The sequence below is a fragment of the Sphaeramia orbicularis genome, chromosome 1 (genome assembly GCF_902148855.1).
Source record: "Sphaeramia orbicularis chromosome 1, fSphaOr1.1, whole genome shotgun sequence".
Classification (NCBI taxonomy): domain Eukaryota; kingdom Metazoa; phylum Chordata; class Actinopteri; order Kurtiformes; family Apogonidae; genus Sphaeramia; species Sphaeramia orbicularis.
In genome coordinates, this window is record NC_043957.1 from 35,493,759 (window position 1) to 35,520,961 (window position 27,203).

At 36.8% G+C, this 27,203-nt stretch overlaps 1 protein-coding gene across 1 annotated transcript in view; it reads right to left on the reverse strand.

Moving 5' to 3' along the window:
* Window positions 1–25,169, reverse strand: part of prkcaa (protein kinase C, alpha, a) — a 278,370-nt gene extending 253,201 nt beyond the window's left edge. Inside the window, 2 exon segments of the mRNA XM_030136372.1 lie at window positions 22,420–22,451; window positions 24,837–25,169. Of these exon segments, the coding sequence (XP_029992232.1) occupies window positions 22,420–22,451; window positions 24,837–25,003 (199 nt within the window). The 5' untranslated portion in view covers window positions 25,004–25,169.
* Window positions 25,170–27,203: the final 2,034 nt, after the last annotated feature.

Here is a 27,203-nt window from a genome sequence, read left to right on the forward strand (position 1 = left end):
GCGGACGTGGCTTTAATCATCTAAATGGGCGATCTTTAGAAACCATTATGTCTGTCATGTCAGGTCAGTTTAATAGGTCAAACTAAACTAACTATGACAAATTAGTGCTTCCTAAAAGGACACTGAGTAACCACTGGGATAATGTGTGCAGACAGTGGCTTTAAATCAGTAATAAACAGCAGCTAATGTGGAAAAAAAAAAAAAAAAAAAAAAAGAGTAACACCTGTTCATTGACGTCAGTCTCATTTTGAGTCATAATATAAATCCATTGTCAGTTTTCATTTAACACTTACTGTGCTTCATCTCCTTCCAAAAGCTTATCTACAGGCTGATAGTGCCGTTGACCTCACCTCTGATCTGTTATTGTAATATATTCATTACAACTGAAAAGTTTTTCAGTTTTTAATATGAATGTAATTCATGGATTGATTAATTTTAGTGATTTATTCCAAACATGCAATGAAATTTAACATATATGCACTTGCAAAACATACATAATAATACAAACATCAAGAATCATAACAATCTTAGTCAGAAGAAAAGCACAATAATTCCATTTATATGCCCGAAAAGGGGTGGGAAGAAGTATAACTTATTTAATCCCACCCCCTCTCCCTACAACATTATTAATAATATATATCCCTCTTCCGTTTAGATTACTCTTCTATATATATATATCTATTCACACACACACAAGCACACATACACACTCATTCATCCATATACACATATATACGTTTATACATATACATACATACATCTTTTACCAATGCCTTTCTTAGTTGTGCTAGCGAATAAATAAACAAATAATAACTAACTCAAGGAAGGAAATATATACATAAACAACAGTGAACATATGGTGACAATGGACACTAGACAAAGGGGTTTTCTTCCGCAGAGCAGTGATTCTGAAACTTTTTTTTAGCTCCAAACCTAAAATAGCTGTTCCTTAGGACCCAACATTGCAGAAAAACATCATGAATTGGTCACAGATTTAAATTTTTACTGATGAACAGTCAAAACACTGTCTTTGAGAGTTTGTATTTTATGAAATTGTCGTTTCGTTTTTTGTCTTTCATGTCATTTTGTTGCCTCTTTGACATTGTTTTGGTCTTGTTACATTTCCAACTGATGCCTATCCTCTACTTTCTACTTTTTTTAAATTAAGAAAATGAAGTCACTTATATTATTGTTCTATATTTTCCTCCTCTCATCAGTGACCCAATAAAAACAACTCCATCAGAACCATCCATTTTGCATGCTGACCTTAAGTTTGGGAAATAAAGGCACATCTAAACTCTGATGGAAAACTCTGGCGTTATGTTAAGTTTTTATCAAATGGAAACATTACTTTGCTGGTGTAGGTTCCAAAGGTTTTACTACACTGATTCACTTTTATTTTCCAAAAAAAATGTTGCTTTCTCACGAAAGTGTAGGCTCGAAGAAGACTGTTTTTGCCTGTAGAAAGGTTTGAGAAAGTGAAAGTGAAATCAAAAGTGGATGCTAACTCTTTCAGTGTGATAGTTGTCACTTTCTTCAGTCATATAATTATTAAAATATGTTGTTGGTAAAAGTTTTGAGCCAATCGGACATATGGTCAGGACAGAACTGCCTCTGGGCCAGGAAAAAACCCTGGACATGAGATCACATTTACTGCAGAATAGAAACGCTGCTGAGAACAGAAAGTCTTTATTTCTATTGTATGAGCTGCGCAAAAAAATAAAAGGTGCTACGTCTGAACAGACAAATCACACACCACAAACATAAAATCAAGAAATACCAATAAATATTAATTGACTGATTGCACATATTGCACATAATACAGAGTAAATGCTGAAAAGATTAAAAATGAAACATGAAAGTGACATATTTGCAGCAGATTAGTGATGAGGAAGTGAACTGTGGAGCAAAATATGTTCTAAAGTGTTTGCGTGGAATGGTGGAAAACTTATTGCACCGTAACTGCAGTTCCAGGTTAAAAAAAAAAAAAAAAAAACAGAAGGGAAAAATAGAAAGTAAAACACAAAACTACTTATTCTGCATTTATCATTAACCCATAAAGACCCAAACAGCCACTGGTGACCAAAAGCATCAATTCATGTAAATAACTGATGTAAAATACAGTTTGTCTAGTTTTCATGGTCATCAGATATGACCCATTTGAACGTTCAGAGGCTCGGTAGCGAACGTTGAAACACATCCTCTAGAACACTGATTCACCAGTAAAACCCATGGAGTTGGATCAATGACAGTGGATGGACACATTGGGTTTATGTTCAATTAATGACATATTTTTGCTGAAAAAGTCACTTTTTCTGCATTTTTCTCTGTTATTGATATAATAATTCTGAACTTTACTTTGAGGTTTTATGAACATCTAAACAATCAGTGAGTTAAATGTTGGAAAATACCTCATTTACACTGAAAAATCACATGATACAAAAGATAATATTACAATAAATGGTAATAAAGAAAGGTTAAATATAGACAAAGATCATTTCGGAACTGCCACTGGGTCCTTATGGGTTAAAAATGAAATTAAATGATATCAAACAACATATGCAAGAGCAAATTCCCTGAATGTTTTTGCCAAGTTTAGAGGATACTGAATGCTGCAGCAGCCCCCCCCCCCCCCCAAAAAAAAATCTGGAAATGCAGCCATTTCTTACACAAACATACTTTGGCTTCATCTCTAATTAATTAATTTATATGATTTCTAAACGCTGTTTATTTTTGCATCAATCAGTGAGGCAATGTTTTTTACTTTGGAAGAATTTAAGGCGCTCTGTAAAACCAGCCAGTCATAATAAATATCAGAGCAAATAGAGTGCACTTGTAAAGCTGAGGGGAAACACTACGCAGCTGAGTCGTGATGATACATCCCTTCTTGGCTCAGCGTGTCGTATCTGCATGCTCTCAAAGTCAGTCCATTATGTCCAAGCTGCCAGACGTTTCCTCCTGTACTAACTTGAGGTCCCCCAGCAAACACAGAGCAGACACAGCGACACTCTCCTGCTGGCAGACACTTTTTTTTTTTCTTCTGAATCTGCAGAGGAGCACAGTATCTCCATAATCATCTCTACAAGCCAGGAATGATAACAATGGTTTAAAGAGAATTTAGTTTCATGTACATTATATTCAGTAAAATGAAATAAAAGTAGAGGGTAGTTTGCAGTTTTTTACAATAGTGACATATTGCTGTTGCAGTCAGTTGTAAATAAAATGGTGTATTCAATCAACGGAGGCTAAAAAATTAGGCTAAATGTGGGTCACATCATCTCAACATCACACACAATTTGTTTATTCTCATTGGAGTTGAGAAGCTTTAGTTTTAGTTAAAGTTCTGTTATCTACTGCTGCACATGCCTTGGAAATCTGTGGTTCCTAAAAATCAAGTGAAATCTAGCAGGAATGAAAATCCTAGGGAGTACTCAGTCATACATGACCTTGCCAAAGGTAAAGTCAAGCCTGTTTCATATACATTATACAAAGCCTCAGAAGACATATGAGACTCTACCTAGATTGCCAAACCAGTGAGATGAAATGAAATCCTGGAGCTGTTTATCACAGGTTGACAAAAACAGTGATAATGAAATGTGGGGTGATGCCTAATTGCAGACAAATAGTTGGAAATAATGATGGAAATGTCTGTTTCTGTATAAGCCTGACAGTAATTAACAGGGTTATTCCTCGGTTCAAATAAGGCAGTGGTACCGTTCTGATCAGATGTACTTTGTTTTCCTATGCCTCGAGATCTTTACAAGGAGCATAGAAGTCCTGATAGTTGGTTTTTACTGTTCCTTTATTACAAACCAACACACAAACAAGTGGTGCCAGGCACAACAAACCCCGCCCCTCGCACATATTGTATCTTATTTTGGCATCGATCCAGCTGATGTCATCATGTCTATGCGTGTGCTGATGTCAGAATATCAATTACCTCTATATATGTGTCAAGTTTGAAATAAATTGAAACAAAATTGATGTTTTTATAGGCATTTGAAATCTCACCCATTATAAGTAAATGGGAAAGTAAAAAAAAAAGGTTTAAAAACTTCATAAAAATGTTGAACTTTGATCTACTTTTCCCAAAAGGTAACCACATCTATTCTGGGTCACTGGTAATGTATAAACCTAATTTGGTATGAATTCAACTAATAGTTTTGCTGCTACAAACATTTGAAGTTTTGCCCATTATAGGTAAATGGGAAAAAAAAAAGATTTAAGAAATTCATAAAAAAAAATATTTAACTTTGACCTACTGTTCCCAAAATGTAATGACATCTATTCTGGCTCACTGGTAATCTCAAAATCCAATTTGGTATTAATTCAACCAATAGTTTTGCTGCTACAAATGTTTGAAATTTCACCCATTATAAGTAAATGGGGGAAAAAAAAAAGATTTTTATATTTCATAAAAAATTTGAACTTTGATCTACTTTTCCCAAAATGTAATCAGATCTATTCTGGGTCACTGGTAATCTATAAACCCAATTTGGTAAGAATTAAAACTATAGTTTTGCTGTAGAGTGTTGCCAAACAAAGAAATAAACAAACAAACAAACAAATTGAACCAAAAACAACACCACTTGCCTCCCCTTCAGGAGGCGGGGTAACAATAAATAAATAGGTGTGTGAAATCAGAGAATATGAGTTTAAGTTACTGTGACTGCAGAATACCCGATTATCAACATTTGTCAAAGCTCATAAAGTATTCAGAAGCACCCGGAAAGAAAGTTTTAAAGTTTCCTTTCTGCAACAATAAAATAATATGGGTAGTTTAGTTATTCCAAATTTGCTGTGATGCAAACTAAATAATAGTTATTAATGACTGAGAATAGAGTTTGTTAGACAAGACTGTTTTGCATGAAAATGCATCAGTTTTATCAAGGAGGTAGCACAAAATCTAACCACCTCCTAAAAACCTCTGATTAAACAGTGAAACTAGTGGTGAAGAGTCATTTTTGGTTCATTTCTGTTTTACTTTGTAGGAAAAAAAACTGCACTGGACTGATTTGAGAGCTTAAATAAACCAAATCTATTACTAAAAGATGCAAATAAATGACTGATCATAGAAAGTAAAGGGACCTAGATGAAGGGAGTGAAGTGAACTGACGCAGATAAAATCTGAAAAGGTGGTTTTTATTAGTTTATAAGTTATTTTTTTACAGGTGAATGGAGACAATTATGCAAACTATTTATGGTTATGTAATAACTGTAACACTGTGGTGCTTTACTATCAGTGTGTCATCAAAAAGCAGTGTGACAGGAAAAAAAACATCTGCATAGAAATTTCATGTGACATCAGCCTGACGAGAAATATGGACATGAGCCCACGTAGTTCTGCTCAGTCAGTCTCTTTCCTGCATCTCCTCAAATCCCACCCCCTCTCAAACTGTGAAACAGATTTGGGTTATAGCCAGACAGCATGCAATCCAGACCTGAACAGAGCTCTATTATCTCATGACATGCAGGTGTCAGAAAATGTATTCCTCTCCATGCAGTAGTCACCCTGTTCCAAGAGACAAGCAGATTTGCATCAAAGTGTCATCCAAGTCTCCACAGAGGCCAAGAAAGTAATTTAATACAGATTCAAATGCAAGAAGATGAACAGTGCAGCAAACAACAAACATCAACATCATCTGAAACGCCGTCATATCTAACTGAACACCAGCCTTCAGACACATACATTAAAATCAATATTTATAAAGAATGCTCATTCTGTAAGCGGTGTGGTTTATGTATTCCAACACAATCCCTCTGGGCTGACAAATATGACAAACAGCAGCTTTTTTTTCTGTGAACACTGCCTTACACAGAGCCAAACACATCCCAGCTATACCACAAATTTCGAACACAACACAGCATTTTCTCCAAATGCATAGTGGGAAGTCAGCTGATAAATAATGCAGGCCGCCATGATGGATTAGTCTAATCTTAATGCAGCTGGTCTGAATTGATTGTGCAGAAACAGGAAGAGAGGTGAGAGGCTTTCAGGAAAATCCAACATGGCCATGCAGTTTATTTTGGCACCAGTCTTTCATGTCCAGAGCTGCTCGGCATTTTCAATTCTCCTTTGAAATTTTATAGCAAACTCTTAATTCCACTGTATGTTATGGACAGATTGTATGTGTGCAATCACATCCACCCTTGAGGTTTTTACTGCTCATTAATTCTCACTTAAACTTATTTTGGCATAAAAATAACCCGTTTAAAATAGCTCCACTCAAATGTGTTTCGAAGGATTATGGCAAACTAGGACTGGGACATCTCACAAATTTAGATCATGATGGATCACATGACCTGTGTTTTAAAGGGACTGTGCGATTGTGTCATTAAAAAATAAATAACAAAAGAACAGCACCCGTTTATCAGTTTAATTATAGAATTTTGCATTGCAGAGCATTGCATATGGCTGTCGCACTATGTTAAAGGCTTATAAGATCAAAGTTGCAAGCAAAGGATAGCAAGTTTATTTCAGTTTATTTATAGTGATACCCTCATTTCTGACTGCTCTAAAGTGTTCAGTTTCAGTCTGTCTTAACTTGTAGAGTACTTCTGCGCTGTTGAAGGAATAATAATGACAAACAAGTGGCGCCAGGCACAATAAACTCCGCCCCTTGCACGTATTGTAGCCTATTTTGGCATGGATCCAGCTGATGTCATCATATCAATATCCTCTATAGATGTGCCGATATATAAGTAAATTGAAACAAAATTGATGTTTTTATAGACATTTGAAATTTCGCCCATTATAAGTAAATGGGAGGAGAAAAAATATTTTAAAAATTCATCAAAAAATTTGAACTTTGACCTACTTTTCCCCAAACGTACATCTATTCTGGGTCACTGGCAATCTATAAACCCAATTTGGTATGAATTCAACTAATAGTTTTGCTGCTAGAGTGTTAACAAACAAACAAACCAAACCAAAAACAACACCCCTTGCCTCCCCTTCAGGGGTGGGGTAATAATTTCCTTAAGTCCATCAACTGCAGGTCAGATTTCTGAACTCGAGCATGCATTGAGTCTGAGTTGCACAGATACTCAGATGATAATGAAACCATTGCAGCTGTATGTACATAAAAATGTAGATGTGCTTGTTTACTTTATCTGGATATTGTCAAAATATTGCAATTATTTCAGTTCAGAATCATCCAAAAAAGCAGAGTTTCCAGTGAGATTAACAACAAAAAGCCAACACACATACCCAAAGCCTCCAAAAAGTAGAGAAAACTAGAGGAAAACATACTAGCTTAGTTCAGTTGTAATTTGCTTATATTTTACAAGAGGTTAGAAATCTGTGCTTCAGATCATAAATCGTGATTTTACTTCTAAAAACAGGCAGGTTGCCCAGCCCTATACTTGATACTGAAGTTGACTGAAGGCAACACAAGATGAGCAATCCCTATGTGAGAAACTTGTTGGACACTCACACTTTTGGAACACAGCTTATTCAAGATGACAGAATAATAGTTCTGCACATCAAAAGTCACAAAAGTGAAGCAAGTGATTAAAATCTGTTGCACTAGCATCTTACAGTACGAACACAGCCTTCCTAAAACTATAACACCTACTTTTCCCACTTTAGGGTTGGAAGATTACACAGTGAATGTAATGATCTCTATCAGCTCAATAAACTTTCCTTATACAATAGAACTGCCTGCTGCCTGTGCCCAGGTCTGCAAGATCTAAGCTTGATGCATAATGAAATAGTTTCCCTGTTTTGGCCCAGTATATTGTATTTAGTTTTAACTTGAAATACTATGAAATTCAAAATTTCAGCCTTAGTGTGTTATTGGAGGACACAAGAGTACTTAGTTTTCAACATTTTTTTATTACGTAGAATATCAAGGTTCATGAAGTTACCATATTTGGTTCCTAACCCATAAGTGGCAAAAAAAAATAATACAAGAAGTAAATATAAAAAAAAATACAAGAAAAACACATGTAAGGTGTTACGGCAGTGGTTCCCAACCTTTTTTGGCTCGTGACCCCATTTTAACATCACAAATCTCTGGAGACCCCAGACATTCAAAATGGAGACATTTTTCTCTTGGAGATATCTTAGCAGGACCAGGAGGGAGGAGAAATCTTTCCATTCTCTGTTCAGTCCAGTTTTCTGACTGCAACTGTGCAACAGGTTGAACTGTAGTAATGCACACAGTCACATGATCAGGTCAATCAAGATATGCCCTCTCAGATATTATATCCTGCATTTTATTTGAACATAATTTTTATAGGAAAAGTGTGTGATGTTTTAATTATAATGAAATATATATTGAATCATTAAAAATATTTTTTATTAGTAATTTTTTATTTTTTATTAATTACTAGAAATTTCAGGCGACCCCATATGAATTCCAGGCGATCCCACATGGGGTCCCGACCCCACGGTTGAAAAACACTGTGTTAGGAACATGTTGTTCTAATGTTCAAAACGTGATGTTCTAACACATAAGTGCTGATCCAGACACCTGTCCACATCCACATTATCCCTTTGAACACCATTCCTTACATTAGTACCATTACTTCATGGTACCTAACAAAGCAGATACACTCACTGTTCATGCACAGGTGGACCTTACAGACCCTACAGACCACATTGGACCTGAGATTGTTGACTCACTGTCCTCACTGGCACTGTTGCTGTCTTGTAGTGAATGCAGAAATTACCTAAAATAGTTACTTGGTAGATAAAGGGTTAAATTGGTCAACCATCTGCATCTAATTTACGCTAAGCCAAAACAGCGGCTTTACCTGCTGAGGTGAGTCTCAGTCTGAGCAATGAGCAGATGATGACCATCCAGAAAAAAATGAACTGCACAGAGTTAACAAGCTTTTCAGAGCTATTACAGACTGAAGTGTTTTGTTTGCTGTTCAGTTTCCTCTGGCATGCCATTAACTGACTCAGAAACCTCCAGCTACCGATGTTTAACAGCCATGCTTTGATATCAACACATGTGAGTAACTCGCTGTCCCATCAGCATTTTTTCAATGATTTTACAGCGGTGTTTTACAGTAGTGTTGTTTTTGTTCTTGTGAATCAGTGAAGCAGACTAAAGGTACTAAAGGGTAATAGATAGGACTTCAGAGTACTTTGTATGGTGGATATGACTCTGGGTTTTACAGCTGGAAAGGCTTTAGGCCTAAGCTGTTTTACTGCTGGAGATTTGATGGAGTAGCATTACTTATTCTGATCACTATAAGAAAGGCCATACATCTCTCCATGGGCCCCTTTCAGGCACCACGAAAAGACTGCACAGTTCTATGGTCCAGAAATTAAAACTGCAGCGCAGGATTTACAGCAATATATTGTTGGTTATTATTAAACCCAGTTCTCAGAGCTGAAAACTTGAAACGACTTGAAATGTGCTGAAAACCTTCCAGCTCACACCAATGCAACTAGACAAGACAGTGTCCAGTGTTTCCATAGCAATGACTTCCTCTCTCAGGCTCTTCAGGCTGTTTTGTTGCTTGTTGTAATTGGTAATATCTTAAAATATGAATGAAGATGTTACTTACAACACATGCATTTCTAATGTTGATGAAAGAGCAAAAATATTCCAAAAAATCCAGTAGATCTATGCAAGGGAGCTAAAGGTTTTTCATCTTTTCTTTATTTTTTGGTAAACAGTGTGAAGTGGATCAATGACAAAACAGAAAACAGCACAGTACAGTAAATGACCAGGCACGATAACATGAAAGCAATACTGATCAAAGACCAATTAGAGCTGATTAAATTTGACCCAATGTTCTTTACCTTATGTTTTGGAATGTTGTCTGATACAGAAAGTTATTTAACTGTAGTTGCTTTTCCATTGACCCTCACATTGCGCAAATATAACTTGCACATAACAATTTACCTAATGGCAAAACGACAATTTTGCCAAAAGTCAAATTTTTCTATTAAACGTTTTTGTGCTGGCGAGAGGTGGTTTTTCGGGCATAGCATAAATGGTATATCATGCAAAACTGCAATGGAAAGACCTTTAATCGCAACTAGAGTCAGGTGAATTTAAAAAACGGATGTTGACGGACGTTACAACAAGCGAAGAAGAAGAAGAAACATGTCGCAATATGTGTGGACACACCAGGAAACCCAATCATTTTTTTATTTAGTACAAGGTAGAAGGGTAATATATAATAATAATGAATATAACTGTAAATCAACACCATATTTACGTTTGTCGCCATGTTTATGGAATGACTTCTCGTGTTATCTAACGATAATAAATAAACAAATGATCGCATTTGTGATTTAATGGAAAAACCGACATTACGCACTTCTGGTTTTTCGACATTTAGTAAATATTGGTTATGTTTGGTGCAGATGTTCAATGGAAAAGCAACTAGTGACAACATCTGATCTGCGCAATGTATTTTTAGCTGCTTGGAAGGAGGGGGGAAAAAAAAACAATAAATAAGTGTTCAAATGAGTGTGGCTTGAAAACAGAAGTTGCTGGAATTTGCAGAATTGGACAAACATGCAGATTGCTAGACAAAGACTTTATATAATCAGACAGGGCTTATCTAAAACGAAAGAGCAAGTGTCCCCCTCTACACAGAAAAAAAGCAGCATGCATAGCAGTGTATCTCTTCAGGGGACAGAGAGGCAACTCTAAATATAGCCTATAAGGTGAACTCTGCCCCTTCCCTCACTGCCTCATAAACGCACACATAACACATCACACACACACATATGATGTCGCCTCTTTTCCGCTCTGCTCCAATCAAACAGGACTCTAAATCTTGCATCTTGGTGTCCATCTAACCCGGGGCCAAGCCAGTTCAGAGACACAAGCAGTTGGAACATGTTAACACTGACAGCACTGAAATACAATGTTACTGCTCTAAAATAAAAACTGTGCAAACCTCATCCTTGTATTCTTCATAACAAGAATGGCATAAAGGCAACGGGTACTATGATATATGTGGGTGAGAGAAAATATATAATATATATTGGTCATACACAAGATAGGAATAATAATAAAAGACCAAACAGTTAAACACACAGGAACAGAGATGAAACGCAGAAGGATTTTACACTTGCTACAGGTATAATATTCAGTCGTTAGCAGCATCAAAGCTGTTGGTAATGAATATGCATTTGTTCTAAGTATACCACCACGTCAGAACAGTGAAAACAAAAAGAACAGGTGAAGGCACAAACAAAGGCATGGCCAGTAAGGTGGTAAAGACAAAACAACAGATGTAGCATGGTGTTCTGTGGTTTCCCTCTTCTGACTGAGACGGTAGGTTTATGAAAATCAGCACCATCAATGGGGAGCTCATGTATCTGTCACTTGGGTTTGGAAACAAAACTGTGTTCCGAATTAAAGCCAATAACAAAATGCCAAATACCAGGTAGACACAAAAACATCTGAATCTCTGCTTATCAGTTCCTTCACATTATACACTGCCCGGCCAAAAAAAAAGGCACACATGCACTCATTTCACTGCACCACCTTTGGGTTTGATTACAGGAGACACTCACTGTGACGTTTTTTTTTGCCACATAATGTTTATGTAATGATCGACTGATACACAGATATATCGCGCCGATATTTGCGTTTTTTACTTGTATCGGCATCGGCTAATGCGCAGGTGCGTTCCGTCGATATATTTTTTCTGGGATGATTTACAGTCAGGTGTCTACAGGCAGCTCTGTGCCATACGTACACTACCAGTCAAAAGTTTGGACACACCTGTTTTTTCTTTATTTTCATGACTATTTACATTGTAGATTCTCACTGAAGGCATCAAAACTATGAATGAACACATATGGAATTATGGAGTTAAAAGTGTGACATTATTCAAAGCATGTTTTATATTTTAGATTCTTCTAAATAGCCACATTTTGCTTTTATTACTGCTTCGCACATTCTTGGCATTCTCTGGATGAGCTTCATGAAGTAGTCCTCTGAAATGTTTTCCAACAGTCTTGAAGGAGTTCCCAGTGACGCTAAGCACTTGTTGGCCATCTGTGGTCCATCTCATTCCATTTAAATGAGAAGGTGAGTCCAAACTTTTGACTGGTAGTGTACCTCACAAATGAGTACATGCACACCATACAACCATACAAAGTGAAAGTGAAACTTAAATAAAAGTTATAAGTTAAATGCTAATGTATACCACATTACTTGTTCTACCTCACCTTTCTACCTCTTTCTTTAACCCTTTCATGCATGAATTGTGAGAACCTGAGTCAAGATTTATTTTTTGAGTGTTTTTATTCCTCCTTAGCCATGAAAAAAATAATGTGATCTAGTTTTTTTTCTATGGAGTTACAAAAATATCCATGCATTTAATTTTTGAAGTAAAGAAATGTGTTTAAAACCAAATATCAGAAAGTGATATGAAAACAATGAAATAAAAACATTTTTAATGCTGCTAATCTGATGTCTTCTCACATTTTAACAAATTCTAATGCCAGTAATTACTCACTTCATGGAGATAGCATGCAAAAAAAAAACAAAAAAAACTTTTTGTCTAACAAATAACAATTGATTTACACTCAAACATGTCACTGCAGATCAGGTTTATCAAGAACAGCACAGTTACAGTGATGCGCTGAATGTCAGTGTATGGGATGATGCATAAGTGTCCACTGTGTTGGCTGATATGGAATTAAAACAACAAAACCCATTAATATACAAGAGAACAGCTGGAGAATAACTGTCCACTGTAGTGACCTATGCATGAAAGGGTTAATATTTGTTAAATATTGTTTTAAGTTTAATAAATGTTTTAGTTTTCTTTTTAATTGAGACCCCTAACATTTGTTATCATTGTGTCATTTTTATGATGTAAACTGAGGAAGCAAAAGCAGTATCGGATCCAAATAATCAACAGCCCGTTTCGGTTATCGGCTAAGGCTGATAAAAAAAAAAACAAAAATCGACATAAATCGACCCTAAAAAATCCATATCACTTGATCCTCATTATGTAGAGTCACAATAAGGTTCATAATATTTTTTCCATTCACAGCTGCATTAATTTTTGATTACTGATGATGGTAAATCGGACCGCTGCATCACGTCTTTATCACATCCCAAATTAGAGTCTGGTTTATATGGAGGTTAATCCATGTGTGTAAATGATGTCTCATTCTCCCTGAACCATTGTGTCACAAGCCTGATGAGCCTGATCAATCCTTGCATTGTCCAATCTTTTTGACATTAGAGACATGAGAGGCTATTTACTGCATCAGTTAGAGTTAAATAACCTGTTACAGCTGAAACATTATTAACCACTGTAGTACTACCATGGAAGGATCGGAACTATTTGCTTAGTTAAAACCAGGCTGTTACTTTTTTTTTTTTGGCCAGGCTGTTTATTTAACTGCTCCTAAAAATGTTGCTGTACTTTAACAGAGTTTTGTGTTTCCAATTGACCTTGCGCTTTCTCATTGTGTTTAATGTGTTTGTTTAAATCCCCGCTGCAAATAACTGCCTGACTATTATTCTGTCCAAATGCAGTGTTTTTCAATTATTCACTGAAGCACACATGGACACAGTTTATTTCAGGTCACTTGAGGTTAAAATTGTAATAAACCCTCATGTCTCTCATGAAAATAATAGGTTTTATTATAGGCCATGTACCTCCCTGGAGAAATAAAAGCATGAACCAATGCATCACACATCTGCCACAGGAATGGAGTTGTAGTTCCCACAACGCTGAAGCTCATTAGGTCACGATGCTGGATCTTGACAATCTGTAATTATCAGCCAAAACTTTCTGACATAAAATGACGCTGACAACACAGTTACTGAACACTGAGAATCTACACTATCTTTTGATTTTAATATGTCGCACTGAAATGGGGCAGAAAAGACTGATTAAGTGAAGTGACAAAAAATGGAGTAAGAGCAGATCATGTGTATGAACTCCAACCATGGACACTCAGGGAGTTTACCTTTCCACAGACTGTCAACAGAGGCCTTATTAGGATGACACACTGGCATATGTGCACAAGGACTTTCAGAGTGAGCTCTATCCAAACACCGAGCAGCTCAAGGTCAAAAATCCCATGGTGCATCAGTGGGTTAGATCTAACACTTGAAATAAGACCACTAAAGTATCAAATGAGCAAAGAGGTGTGGTTGGTTTGTGTTTGGATATGGTGGTTAGAATTGGCTCACAGGAGTTGTTTGTTTTTTGTTTTTTTTTTGTCCTTTAGAACAGGGGTGTCAAACTCATTTAGTTCAGGGGCCAGATTCAGCTAAATTTGATCCAAAGTGGGCCGGATCAGTAAAATAATAACATAATAATATATAAATAATGTCAACTCCAAACTTTTCTTTATGTTTTAGAGCAAAAAAAGTAAACTTACATTAATGTAAAGGTTTACATCTACAAACTATCCTTTCAAAAGATGCGAGTAACATGAACAAATTGAAAAAATAAGTGTAATTTTAACAATATTATGCCTCAGTTTATCATTTACACATGTACATTATAACTTACAGATCACAGTGGATCTACAAATACACAAAACATTTAGTAACAGGCAGAATACTGTTCAAATTGTACTTACTTCTCTTAAGACATTTCAGGTTGTTCATATTTGTTCAGGTTATTCACATTTTTTGCAAAATTATACTTTGTTTTAGTGTAAATACATGAAAATATTTAAATTTACAAAGAGAAACATTTGGAGTTGTCATTATTTATATGTTATTATGATAGAATTTTACTGGTCCTGCCCACTTGAGATTGAATTGGTCTGAATGTGGAACCTGAACTAAAAGGATCATTAATATCTTAGTGTAATTTCTGCATTTCACAAATTTATCCCAAGGGCCGGACTGGACTGTTTGGCGGGCTGGATTTGGCCCCCTGGGCCGCATGTTTGACACCAACACTTTAGAAGATTTTCTGCTACTAATCAGTTCAGTGAGCAAGACTAAAGAGCCGCTCATCTCTCTTGGGAGGTTTGGTTCCTCCAAAAAAACCTAAACTCATTATCTTCTTCAGCACCAAAGAACATTATGAGGCTTCTGTTCAAATTCAGTCTGTCAATAAATGTCCAACCAATACAGGAACTCCGATGTCCTCCTCAACAAACCACTTGATGAGGTCAAATCCATCAACTTAACCTGCTGTAACACTGCATTTAAGAGCAGAAAACAGGACTTCATTATTAACATGTACAGCACATCTGGCAAAACACCAAATGGACCAATTAAGGAGACTGAAGGAAGAGACTTTCGATTTATTCTTCTTTCGTCTATATTGGTTTGATATTCTCTACAGTTTCAATGTTCCATCAGTTTGACAGTAGGAGGCTGAAGACTTAACTGTGTTACAAAGGCTACAACACTTGTTAATAACGACAGTAATGCGACTGGTTTCATGTTTAAGGTGACAGTGAGTAGAAGTGAAGCGGCGTCTGAATGCTTAATGCTATTTACATAATTTTAGAAAAGTCATTTTGTGTGCAAAATCCTGGACTGATGAGAAGGATCTGGAGCAGGGAATGAATAATACACTAACACTCTTTTCTATAAGTGTCTACAGAGGTGCCCCTGAGGAGGGCACTTGACCCCGTAACAGTTACAGGGGGCGGTATAACCCACCAGGACAAGATTATACAGTAGTGTGCTATGAACATGTTTGGCCCCAAAGAAGAAACTGGGTCGCAGAAAAGGATTAAAATCACAGCTTCCAGTGATTAAAACCAAATGAGCAACCCTAACCTTAACCACTTGTCAAGCTCCAAGATTTCCGAATGTGTACTTAAGAAAATCTGAATAATACATCCGCTTATTGACAAGAGTACAAATTGCCCGGCTGTATTACAATGACAGCTAAATGGAGATTGGAGATACCCTGGTGCACAGAGGCATCGGGCCAGGGCCTTGAAACAGGACTCCACATGAAACGTAGCCAAGAGACGACAGACAGATTGTGCACGGTGCAGATACCATCTAGGAAGGTGGTTACAGATTGTTTGCTTCCACAACACTGTTTCTGCTTAGTATTAACTCTGCTTTAAGTTTTTCACTGAACTTGTAAGTTTCTTGCTGAGAGTGATTTGATCGTTTTCACCTATACGCCTACATTGGTTCATACTCAGCACTCGTCTTAAAAATTAACAACTTCAGTATATTTAGCTGAAAATTACCACATCCTGGAGGAACATTTGTATCACTTCTTTACAAAAGAACTAAATATCAATAGGTTTAGAACAAAGGTTAGGACCCCAGACTGTCTTAGAGCTGTTGTTTTCAGGTCAAATAAAATCTTTAACAAGTGGTACCAGGCACAACAAACCCCGCCCCTCGCACATATTTCGCCCATTATAAGTAAATGGGAAGATTTTTTTAAAAATCATAAAAAATTTGAACTTTGACCTACCTTTACCAAAATGTAATGACGTCTATTAGGATCAGTGGCAATCTATACACACAATTTGGTATGAATTGAACCAATAGTTTTTCTGCAAAAGTGTTAACAAACGAGCAAATAAATTTACCGTACTTTCTGGACTATAAGCCGCTACTTTTTTCTCGTTTTGAACCCTGCGGCTTATACAGCGATGCAGCTCAACTATAGATTTTTACAAGCTAATGGCCACCAGGGGGTGCTCTAGCAGGAAGCGCAAAAGTGAGACAGACAGGTGGAAGAGGTGATGCGAAGAGGAGAAGTTTTAATCTTAACTTTGAACAGTCATTTTGCGTGTCATGCACAAACCCTCATCATGGAAAACACATGACGAAATGCATATTTTGCAGCTTTTAAGTTAAAAGCAATCGATGTGTCCGTCTAAGGAAATAGAGCTGCAGCACGGAAGTGCCATTGAGCAACAACGGAGGAGAAACTAAGAAGGTGTGTGACGGAGTCTTTGAGGCTGTTCAACTGAAGCACACTGAAGAAGATGACAGCAGTGGTTTCAATGAGCAGAAGGAAGATGAAGATAGAGATCAATGACTTTTCTGGGTTTTTGAAACAGCTGTGTTCCTGCCGTTTTACTGACGTGTTACAGGCACTGTTTGGAAAAAAGCAGCTAAGGTATGGAAATTAATATTTAAATAATCTTTCTGTTTACCATCTTTCTGTGTAAATATCTCATGTGACTTGTGTCTTATAGTCAGGTACGTCTTAAAGTCAGCCGCAGCTTATAGTCAGGTGCAGCTTATATTCCCGTGCACCTTATAGCTCGGAAAGTACGGTAACCAAAAACAATACCATTTGCCTCTGTCTTCAGGAGGCAGGGTAACAATGCATGTATTCATTTTCCAAATGGACCAAAAAACCATTATTTTCTGGTGCAAGGTTCTGATCTGTAAACTAAAACCCGCAAAGACTTTACAAACTCTCACTAAAGCTATTTAAATGCATAGTAGAAGGCTAAGGTGTTCAATAATGAAAGGTTACAATGACCAAGTGAAGCTTTTTCATTAGATTTTGTTCTTTACAGAGATGAAACTTTCAGCAGACAGTGTTTCAACAGCAGAAATGCAAGTAAGTCAGTGTATGAATGTTGCAGGTTAACACTGAAACTGCATTTAGTGGCTGGCTAATACACTGCTAGTGATTAGGGATGTAAACAATTAATCGACTATCAATTAATTGTTGATAAGAATTTGGTTGGTCTCGTTAATTGATCGATAAGGTCAACCAACTAATGATTAATTGATTAATCGATAATTTGCAGCCTTACTCGTGATATCATGTTATTATGCTATCTGAAATTAATTTAATAGCCTGTCCATTCATACACCATGACCGTCATGTGTCCATCTAAAATAGGTCCTCTCTGCAGTGAACAAGTTACCATGGCTTGTCCTTAACTGATTGGAGTGTGTCTTCCATATGGTCTCTGTGAATACACACAGCTCCCATATCAGTATATCCCCTTTATGTAACATGAAATCTATTCCATATGTCTTGCTTAAATGCAATCGTGAACCACAGGTCATGGTCAGATACTGGCTGTTGCTGCATTGCTTGTCACTGTCTGCATATATTAGGTCTCTGAACCAAGTATTTGGTTAAATTTAGTTAAATAACTATGTGACTTGTAATTACGACACCTTCGTTGCTTGACTGTCTCGATAACAGCGAGCTAACATCACATGTCGGTGTTGCTGCTGCTGACATTATCTTGCTGTGATTGACATTCTGTCCCTTATTCATAGGCTTATCCCTGATGTGGATTAATGCACATGGAAAGGTGAACGAGTCAACTTAAACATACATGTATGTCGGTCAGATTTCATGCTTTAAACTCACTATCCCTTAACCATGCTTGTGATACAATCCCACGCTGCCTACACTATTCTGAGAGAAGGGGCATTTTCAAGGCTAAAACTTAAATGTCAGTCTTGTTACAGAAATGTCACTCTCCGGTTTCTCACTTTGTCATTTTTACTTAGCAGCTGAGATGTTCACTGTCTCTGCTGGAAGATTTGACTCCCATTTTACTGGAGATACAAATTAATAATTTACAGCTGAGCAGATATTATAAAGTGGGGACCTTTCTCTCTTTGAATGCTGCAGTGTAACCAATCACCTTTCTATAAGGCAGGCATTATTTATTTAACAGGTCTGTGATTTATAACGGTGGAAAAAGGTCAGTTTACAAGTTATAGTCTATGCTTTTCCATCCACGCAGTAATTTCACTGGGGGATATACGTGATGTCTTTCCTGCAGTAAAGAGAAGAAACCTCCAGAGCGCCACTTGTATTAGAGATCATATTTGCACTGCTCTGCGTTCTGTGGTATCATTCACAGTTTTATCTCCTGGTGAGACGTTAACAATGAGGCACAACAAACACGACAAGTTGCTGTGAAAGCAAAGGAAGCGGTCGGCGGACACAGTGATGATAATTCGAGGTTATGGAAAAATGTTTTGGGCTGTCAGCACTCCATCACCTTTACTGTACTGAGCCCAAGAACAGGGGAACGACTGAAGCCTGAGAGCCAGCTGTATCTCACCTCTGTATGAGATCACATGTAAGTGTAGGTGTTGAGTTGTTGGCAGACATGCCCGCCAGAAAAAAAAATCCATTTACATGTAAACATAGACTCATACTGCATGCAACCTCCTTTATGTGAACACTTCCCAGACACGGGCCCTCATAAGACACTGTGAACTATCTAAATGTATTATTATCATGTGTAATGAGTCAATAATGACCTCTTCATCCCTCACAATCTCTCGTGCTCTCGAGGGGAAAAACTTCTGAGTCAGTGTGATGAAACACCTTCTATGGCAAAGTGTTTATGTTTAAGCAGGGTTCCTCCAGGTTTCTACAAGTTAAATTTAAGACTTTTTAAAACTGTTTAAAGACTAATTAGAACAGAATTTAAGCCTATTTCACAGCCATACTGGCAAAAAATTCATGACTCATAGAATTTGGGAAAATGTATTGATTTATTCCAACGTCTTGATTCCCACTGTTCCAAGTCATTTCTCATTGGGGGCTGCAAAGTTAGCAATAACTGGTTCCTAATTACCTCCGCCAAGGGGGTTATGTTTTGGCCGGCGTTGGTTTGTCTGTTTGTCTGTCTGTCCGTGTGCAAGATAACTCAAAAAGTTATGGACGGATTTGGATGAAATTTTCAGGAAATGTTGATACTGGCACAAGGAACAAATGATTAAATTTTGGTGGTGACCAGGGGTGGGGGGGGTGGGGGGGGCACTGGGGCCCACTGATCTGCCTTGGCGGAGGTCTGTGCTCTCCAAGTGCTTTTCTAGTTACCTCTGCCAAGGAGGTTATGTTTTTGTCAGAGTCTGTCTGTCTGTCTGTCTGTCTGTCTGTCTGTCTGTGTGAAAGATAACTCAAAAAGTTATGGACGGATTTGGATGAAATTTTCAGGAAATGTTGATACTGGCACAAGGAACAAATTATTTAATTTTGGTGGTGATCGAGGGTGGGGGTGGGGGGGCAACTGATCTGCTTTGGGGGAGGTCTGCGCTCTCTGAGTGCTTCTAGTTTCAATATAAATTGTCAGGTTCGAATGGGTGGAACTGAGGTGACTAACGTTACTTTCTTTGCAGCTTGGACATTTAACAGACACATTTAAACACAATACAGTGAACAAGATTATGGCAACAGAACTTAAGATCTATCATATCAAATTTAATACCTTTTAAAGCAATGTTTTTCAACCTTGGGATCAGGACCCCAAGTGGGGTCGCCTGGAATTTAAATGGGGTCGCCTGAAATTTCTAGTAATTGATCAAAATAATGAAAGAAAAGCTTACTACTAAAAAATATATGGTGAGTTGAGAGAGACAATCCCAATCCATAACAGACATGACAAACTGTGAAGCTGAAACTGAAGCACTGTGATACTGTTTATCTTTCAAATGCTCATTGTGGTCGGTTTCAGATGCTGCAGCTCTTTCATAATTCATAGTTTCAGTTATTGTTTGTTCAGTATTAATTGTCAGCCTTGTAAATCCAAGCTGGACTGACTGTACATATCCTGACCAAGGAAAATAAAATTCTCACTTTGTGCAGTAATCTACACCTGGCTTTTCTGCCTCTATCCATAATAATATACATTATATAGACTAAATGTTGTCCAAAATTAATGTTTATTTGCAACATAGTATAGCAAACTAGTACATGATCAAAAACAAATTTATTTTAGCAAAAATAATGTCTCAGTTTTGAATGTCTGGGGTCGCCAGAAATGTGTGATGTTTAAATAGGGTCACAAACCAAAAAAGGTTGGAAACCACTGTTTTAAAGACTTTTTTAAGGCATTATATGCAAATTTGTAAATTTAAGACTTTTAAGACTCTTTAAGACCGCACAGGAACCCTGTTAAGTCTTCCACAGACAGAGACAATAAGACTGCACTCAAAAGGTTAAAAATAATCTCATCAGGCCAATTCATGAGAGCACATGTGGTCAAAAGCCTTTGCTAGAGGTAACCAAAAAATAACCATCAATCTCAGCACGCAAAACATGATGTATTGAAAACTAAACTAAACTCATTTTAGTTCATATTTTTAATATGAGTATGAAAAGCTGAGATGAAAGATGAAAAAGCAAGCTTGGAAGGAACTAGATTGCGGTTTACCTCTAGCTCTCACGTTATAGAAAAAATAAACATATAAAAATACAGAAGAAAGAAAATTAATTGTTCACAAAACTGTACAAATAGTAAACAGAACAATAGTGAATAATGCAGTATAAAAAATAGTTAAGAAAAAAGTACCTTTTTTCATATACTTTCATTACTGTAAATGTATATTACATAACTGTATGTTTTATGTCTGTGTAAATTCAATGCATTTTTGCACAGTTCAATTAATAGAAAAATAAATTAAAACAATCCTCTGGATATAAACATCTGTGGAATTTGTGAGCTTCTGTTCTTTAAGACATGAACATTTGGGATCTAGCATCTGACTTTTTTTTTTTTCAGTAATGTTCAGCACTATTCAGTAAACAAGCAGCTATCAGAAGACTGACAATATTTGGTAAAACTGTTGTGTGCTAAAACAAAAAATTCAAAGTGATCTTATCCAAGTGAAACGTCTGCTGGACCTCAGCGCTGTTACCTGGGCTCAGCCAGCCAGACGAAGGCTTTGGCCGACTCAACACTTTCCACATTAGATGAAGAGTTCTGAGTTAACACATGTTCAAGCTCAAAATGGAGCGTTGATGGGACATTTACCTTCAGCGCTGTCAGGAGTTGGGTGCTGATGGGTGCCGAGGCATCTCTTTGCATCTCTGCCTTCATTTATTCACTCTCTGTTTTTTATCATTCATTTTTTTTACTGAACATTTGACAATAACAGAGCAGAGTAACACCTGTTGTTTTGATTTTACTATAGCACACTGTCCGCCTTTATTTTTAAGTGTAATTTGTGATATTGTAGTTATTAATTTGTGATATTTACATCCCTTATCAACAAACAGCAAAAATCCGTCTCGTCTGTTTTAGCCCTCTCTCTCTCCTCCTCTTTACTACAAATTATAAAATAATAAAAAATAATGCTATTTCAGGCTCATTTCCCTCTAGCCCCAAGTCACAGCCACAAGAACACTAGCCTGTCTGTGAGTAAACAAATAATCATGCCTGCAAAATGGCAAACAAATCATGAGGGGATGGAACTGCAGTTGGCATATGAAAATGATGAAGCTATAAATGTGGACACAATGAGTATGGTAAATATGTTTAAACGCAATGGTCATTTGCCTCTTGAATTTGCTCATCTCTGACAATCATTCTCTTCATAAAAGCAAAAACATATGATCATAGACAGATTAGTTACTCACACAAGCCAACATCTTTCCTTGATGTACGCGTTTGTGTAAACATGTCAAATAAACAGCTGTCCTAAAGCACCTTCTTTTTCAGTCGAACTCAACACACTGTGCACGAACCACACAAACACACACATGATAATATCTGAATGAGTCAGATACAAGTCAGTTTTGTTTTACCTTGGCACTGGAATCCTTGTTTTCCGAACCCCCTGTGAAAAGAAAACAAAAAAAATATTAGAGTATTCTGAGTTTTCATTCATAAACGCGTACTCTCATTTCATGTTTTCATAAAGCAACTGCATCATTTTTTTTTAAAGACAGCATTTGGAAAGTGATTTTCACAGACAAATAGCTGTTAATGTTAAATGAAGAACGGCAGGCTTTCAAATATGATGTATGATCAAATATAATGCAGTTTAGTTTCAGTTAAGACAGGATACTATTATATTGTAGACACAAAAGCGGGTCACAAACTTGCTCTTGAATGGGTCATATTGTATGCGATACAAACAAAAAATCGATTGTAAATGCTTCATGTCTCATTTCGTTAGACTGAAGTTTTGACAGATGAGCCACAGTAATTATGAGATATTGAAACACAAATAAAACCCAGACTGAGGTCAAGATGGACTCACATAGACTGATAGCAAAAAGGGAGTGAAAACCTATTTGTCAGCACGACATGGCATAAAATCCTCAAAACTGGAACATCATTCACAATTGGAACACCTTACATTTGTCTGTTAAGAAAACAGTACTTTTTGTAGCCTTATTTGCATCAAGTGTGTAGTAGTGTGTTCTGCAAGCAGGGATGACAATGTGCACACTCTGTTGAACACAAAGCTCATTGTAACATTTTTAATATGATTACAAGACTTTTTTTAATAGACATTATTTGGAATTCTATAAAAGTGGGTTGTGATCTATTAATGATAATAACAACACAAGTTGAGACCCACTGTTTGAGACAATAGTTTTCTTCCAGATTTGTATAAATAGTTTATAAAAGGACACTTCCTCATTCAATATGAAAACAGTGCCCATGAGCAAAAAGCCGGGTTCATGAAAGCAGCTTTGTTTGGAGCTAGTAACTTGACTGGACAAATCTATTCCTGGAACTAAAGGTACAAACCAGTTCTTTAATTCACAAATATCAATATGCTAAAATAATGCAGATGGGGAGTAAACCCACAACCAGGGTTTGAAACCCTAGGGAAAAGTCTTTCTGACAGACTCTAGGATAATATAAGAGTATGTTAATGTCCACTGAGCGTGTGCATAAGCTGTGTCCTGATGATTCACTTGTAATTATCACACCTTTAAAAAGTGACAGAAACATGAAAACTGAAACGAACAGACTCTCTTCTAATCATCATGTAGGTTGCTTTCAGACTTCAGTGTGTTGAGCTTGTGTTTCTTCCAGTCTTGTGAAGGCGTGGTGTTAGCAGACCACAGGTCATGCCATAAAACTGTCCAAGTTAATAGTCAGAAGCAATAAAGCGCCTGAGATCACACTGCAACTGCAAAGCTTTCTGCCAGAAAACTGAGATGACTACAGATATCTAAGAAGAACTGCACAGTAACACAACCCTAAAACTAACTGAAACTGATTTTAAGTGTAAAAAAAAAAAAAGAAAAAAAGACCTGTGATCACAAAGGGAAAAGACAAAGACAGTAACAACTACCAAGATATTTTGAACTCTCTTCACCCTGTGAGTTATAAATGGAAAAAATGCAACAAAAAGAAATTCTGTTGCTCTGCAAGTCACTGCCCACTCAATGTGTTTTTCATTTAGCATGAAGAGCTTTACAGTATGATCTTGGAAACAGCAGATCCAGTCCAAACATCATGCCAGTGTGCAGCTCCTGCAGAGCATGCTCTGCACTGGAGAAACCAGGTAGTTTTACAAGAAAGGCTTTAACAGCTCAGCGACATGCCAGGAAGGGAAACCTATTACTCATCCAAGCAGAATTCAAGCCCTCCACGGCTCAGTAAAGCTTTTATGAAAGAAGACAAGAGAAAATGGATTTGAACAGGAAGACCACTTGTCCTTCAGACTGATTCCACCAGACCATCAATAAAACTGGATCAGAAATGGGCTCATTTCTGTTTCTGCTCTACTTAAGTGGCTTTCTAAAGGGACCAACCATAAAATGAGCCTTCATCTCCACTGATTCTCCATGTGTCTCCCCAGTAATGAACAAATATAAAATCAATACCAAGATAAAAGAGCCCTCCTTTTTTTTTTTTATTTCCCACTTCCACAGCAGACAGTACTAATATTCACTGCTTCGCTGTTAACATAAACAACAACATAACTCCTCCCATGTTGGACTGCTGGGACAAAATCTCAACAAAGTGGGATCCCCCGTGTAAAAGCCTCCTTGAGGGACTGTGGAAGACTTCTGTACACCCCTGTTATGTCACTCCAGCAGTTACAAAGTCTTTCACAAGTGTGCAGATTGTCGGATCAAGCAGAGAAAGTTCCACTCCGAAGTTGTATTACATCACCCAGCAGACTGCACACACTGCTGAACTTATCCAATATGCAACAGGCAGTCAGGGGGGTGGACGTGGGAGACGGAAGGCTTACCAGATGAAGTCGGTGCAGTGGCTGCAGAAAGTCGGCTGCTTGAAGAACCTGGCGATGAATTTGTGGTTCTTGACTTCGTGGACGTTTTTTTGCCTCAGAGCACCTTTACGCGCAAACCTGTTCGCCACGTCCTCGGTGGTGGACTCGTTCAAACTCACATCAGCCATGTCCCTCTACCAGAAGATCAGTGCTACGGCGTGGTAAGGGGGTTCTGGAGTGTTCGTGGGTCCGAGTGGGTGTGCAGCCCTAAGTGTGGAAGCGGCAGAGCGCGGAGCGGCGGTGCGCACTGGAGACACTGGACTGACTGTGTGAGGGCTTCCCCTGCCTGAAGATAGCACTGGGCTGCTCCACTGACAGCTCTGAACACCGTCAAAACACACAGACACGCACACACCGGACACACACCACATCCGGAACATGTCCCCAAGTAAAAGCACGATCCTCTTCCTGCAAAAGATGGAGACAAACTGGACCAACCTGCGACCACGTCCATCCATTTGGGTTTTAAATAGTGTGAAGAAACAGGGACAGGTTTGGCACAAGAGGAAACAAAACAAAAAATAAACAATGTATCCACAGGGAAAATGAGCAGAAAAGTGAGGTCGATTCTACCCCACAAATTTAATAAACCGTAAATAATATAATTAAACAAACAAACAAACAAACAGACAGACAGACAGATAGATAGATAGATAGATAGATAGATAGATAGATAGATAGATAGATAGATAGATAGATAGATAGATAGATAGATAGATAGATAGATAGATAGATAGATAGATAGATAGATAGATAGATAAAATAATAATAGAAAAAATACAGTTTTCAATCCCACTAATATAATAACAATTGCCTACAACAAACGTAATAATTATCACTTTTATGGGGATTTATTTCAATATGTGGGATGGTAAAAATCTTCAGTTTCCAATAGTGTAAAAAAAATATATATATATAAACAATGTAAGCATGGGGAAAATGAGGAGAAAAGTGATGTCGATTCTACCCCACAAATTTAATAAACCGCAAATAATATAAATAAATAAATAAATAAATAAATAAATAAAATATAATAATAATAATAATAATAATAGGAAAAAAATACAGTTTTCAATCCCACTAATATAACAACAATTGCCTACCACAAACGTAATAATTATCACTTTTATGGGGATTTATTTCAATATGTGGGATGGTAAAAATCTTCAGTTTCCAATATTGTAAAAAAAATAAATAAATAAACATGGGGAAAATGAGGAGAAAAGTCAAAACTGAAGATATTTCATTTGCTTTCTTTATTACTGGTCTGCCTGCTCAGAAATTGTTTATTCGTAATCTCATTTCCTTATTAGCCAAATTTCATGTACATGCCAGCAAATCTGCCAGTTTTGTGGTCTGTAAATCTTACTTAAAATCCTACCTAGACACACTTAAATTTTGCACTAACCCTAAAGCTGTGAAGACTAAAGCCTTATGTGACGAATTTAAGTTATTTATTTATTTATTTATTTTTCTCTTTTTTATTCCTTTACTTTTATTTATTTAATTTACTTACCTATATATGTATTTATATTTAATTTCTTCCTGCCTCACCTCAAGCATTATGTTTTCTCCATGCCATGTTTTGTTCTATGTGTATATGGTATTATGTAAATAAAGTATGAGAAGAAAATAATAATAATAATAATAATAATAATAATAATAATAATAATAATAATAATAATAAATGGGGATAAAAGTGATGTCGATTCTACCCCACAAATTTAATGAACTGCAAATAATAGAAGAAGAAGAAGAAGAAGAAGAAGAAGAAGAAGAAGAAGAAGAAGAAGAAGAAATGGGGAGAAAAGTGATATTGATTCTACCCCACAAATTTAATAAACCGCAAATAATACAGTAGAAACTCAGATTAGCTCATAAAAGCTCAGATTAAAGTTGTATTTATTATATCAGAAACAGATAAAACTGAAGAAAAAGTGACTTTTTCAACAGAATATATTTTTGATTCAACATAAAACAAGTGTCTCCATCCACTGTCATTGATCCAACTCCATGGGTTTTACAAGTGAATCAATGTTGTAGAAGATGACAATGTTCCTGTGTTCTCTTTGGAGTCTCTGAATGTCCCAATGAGTCATATCTGATTACTATGAAAAGATGATAAACTGTATTTTACACCAATTATTTACATGTATTGATAGGATTAGTGGATCAATAGATATTAAATAGTCTAGATCAGTAGATGGTTTGGGTCACCAGTGGATGTTTGGGTCTTTATGGATCAAGTAATGCATGCATGAATATTCCTTCATCTTTTTTTTCTTCCCATTTATTATTGTCCTTTGGATATTTTTCTTTTTAGAATGA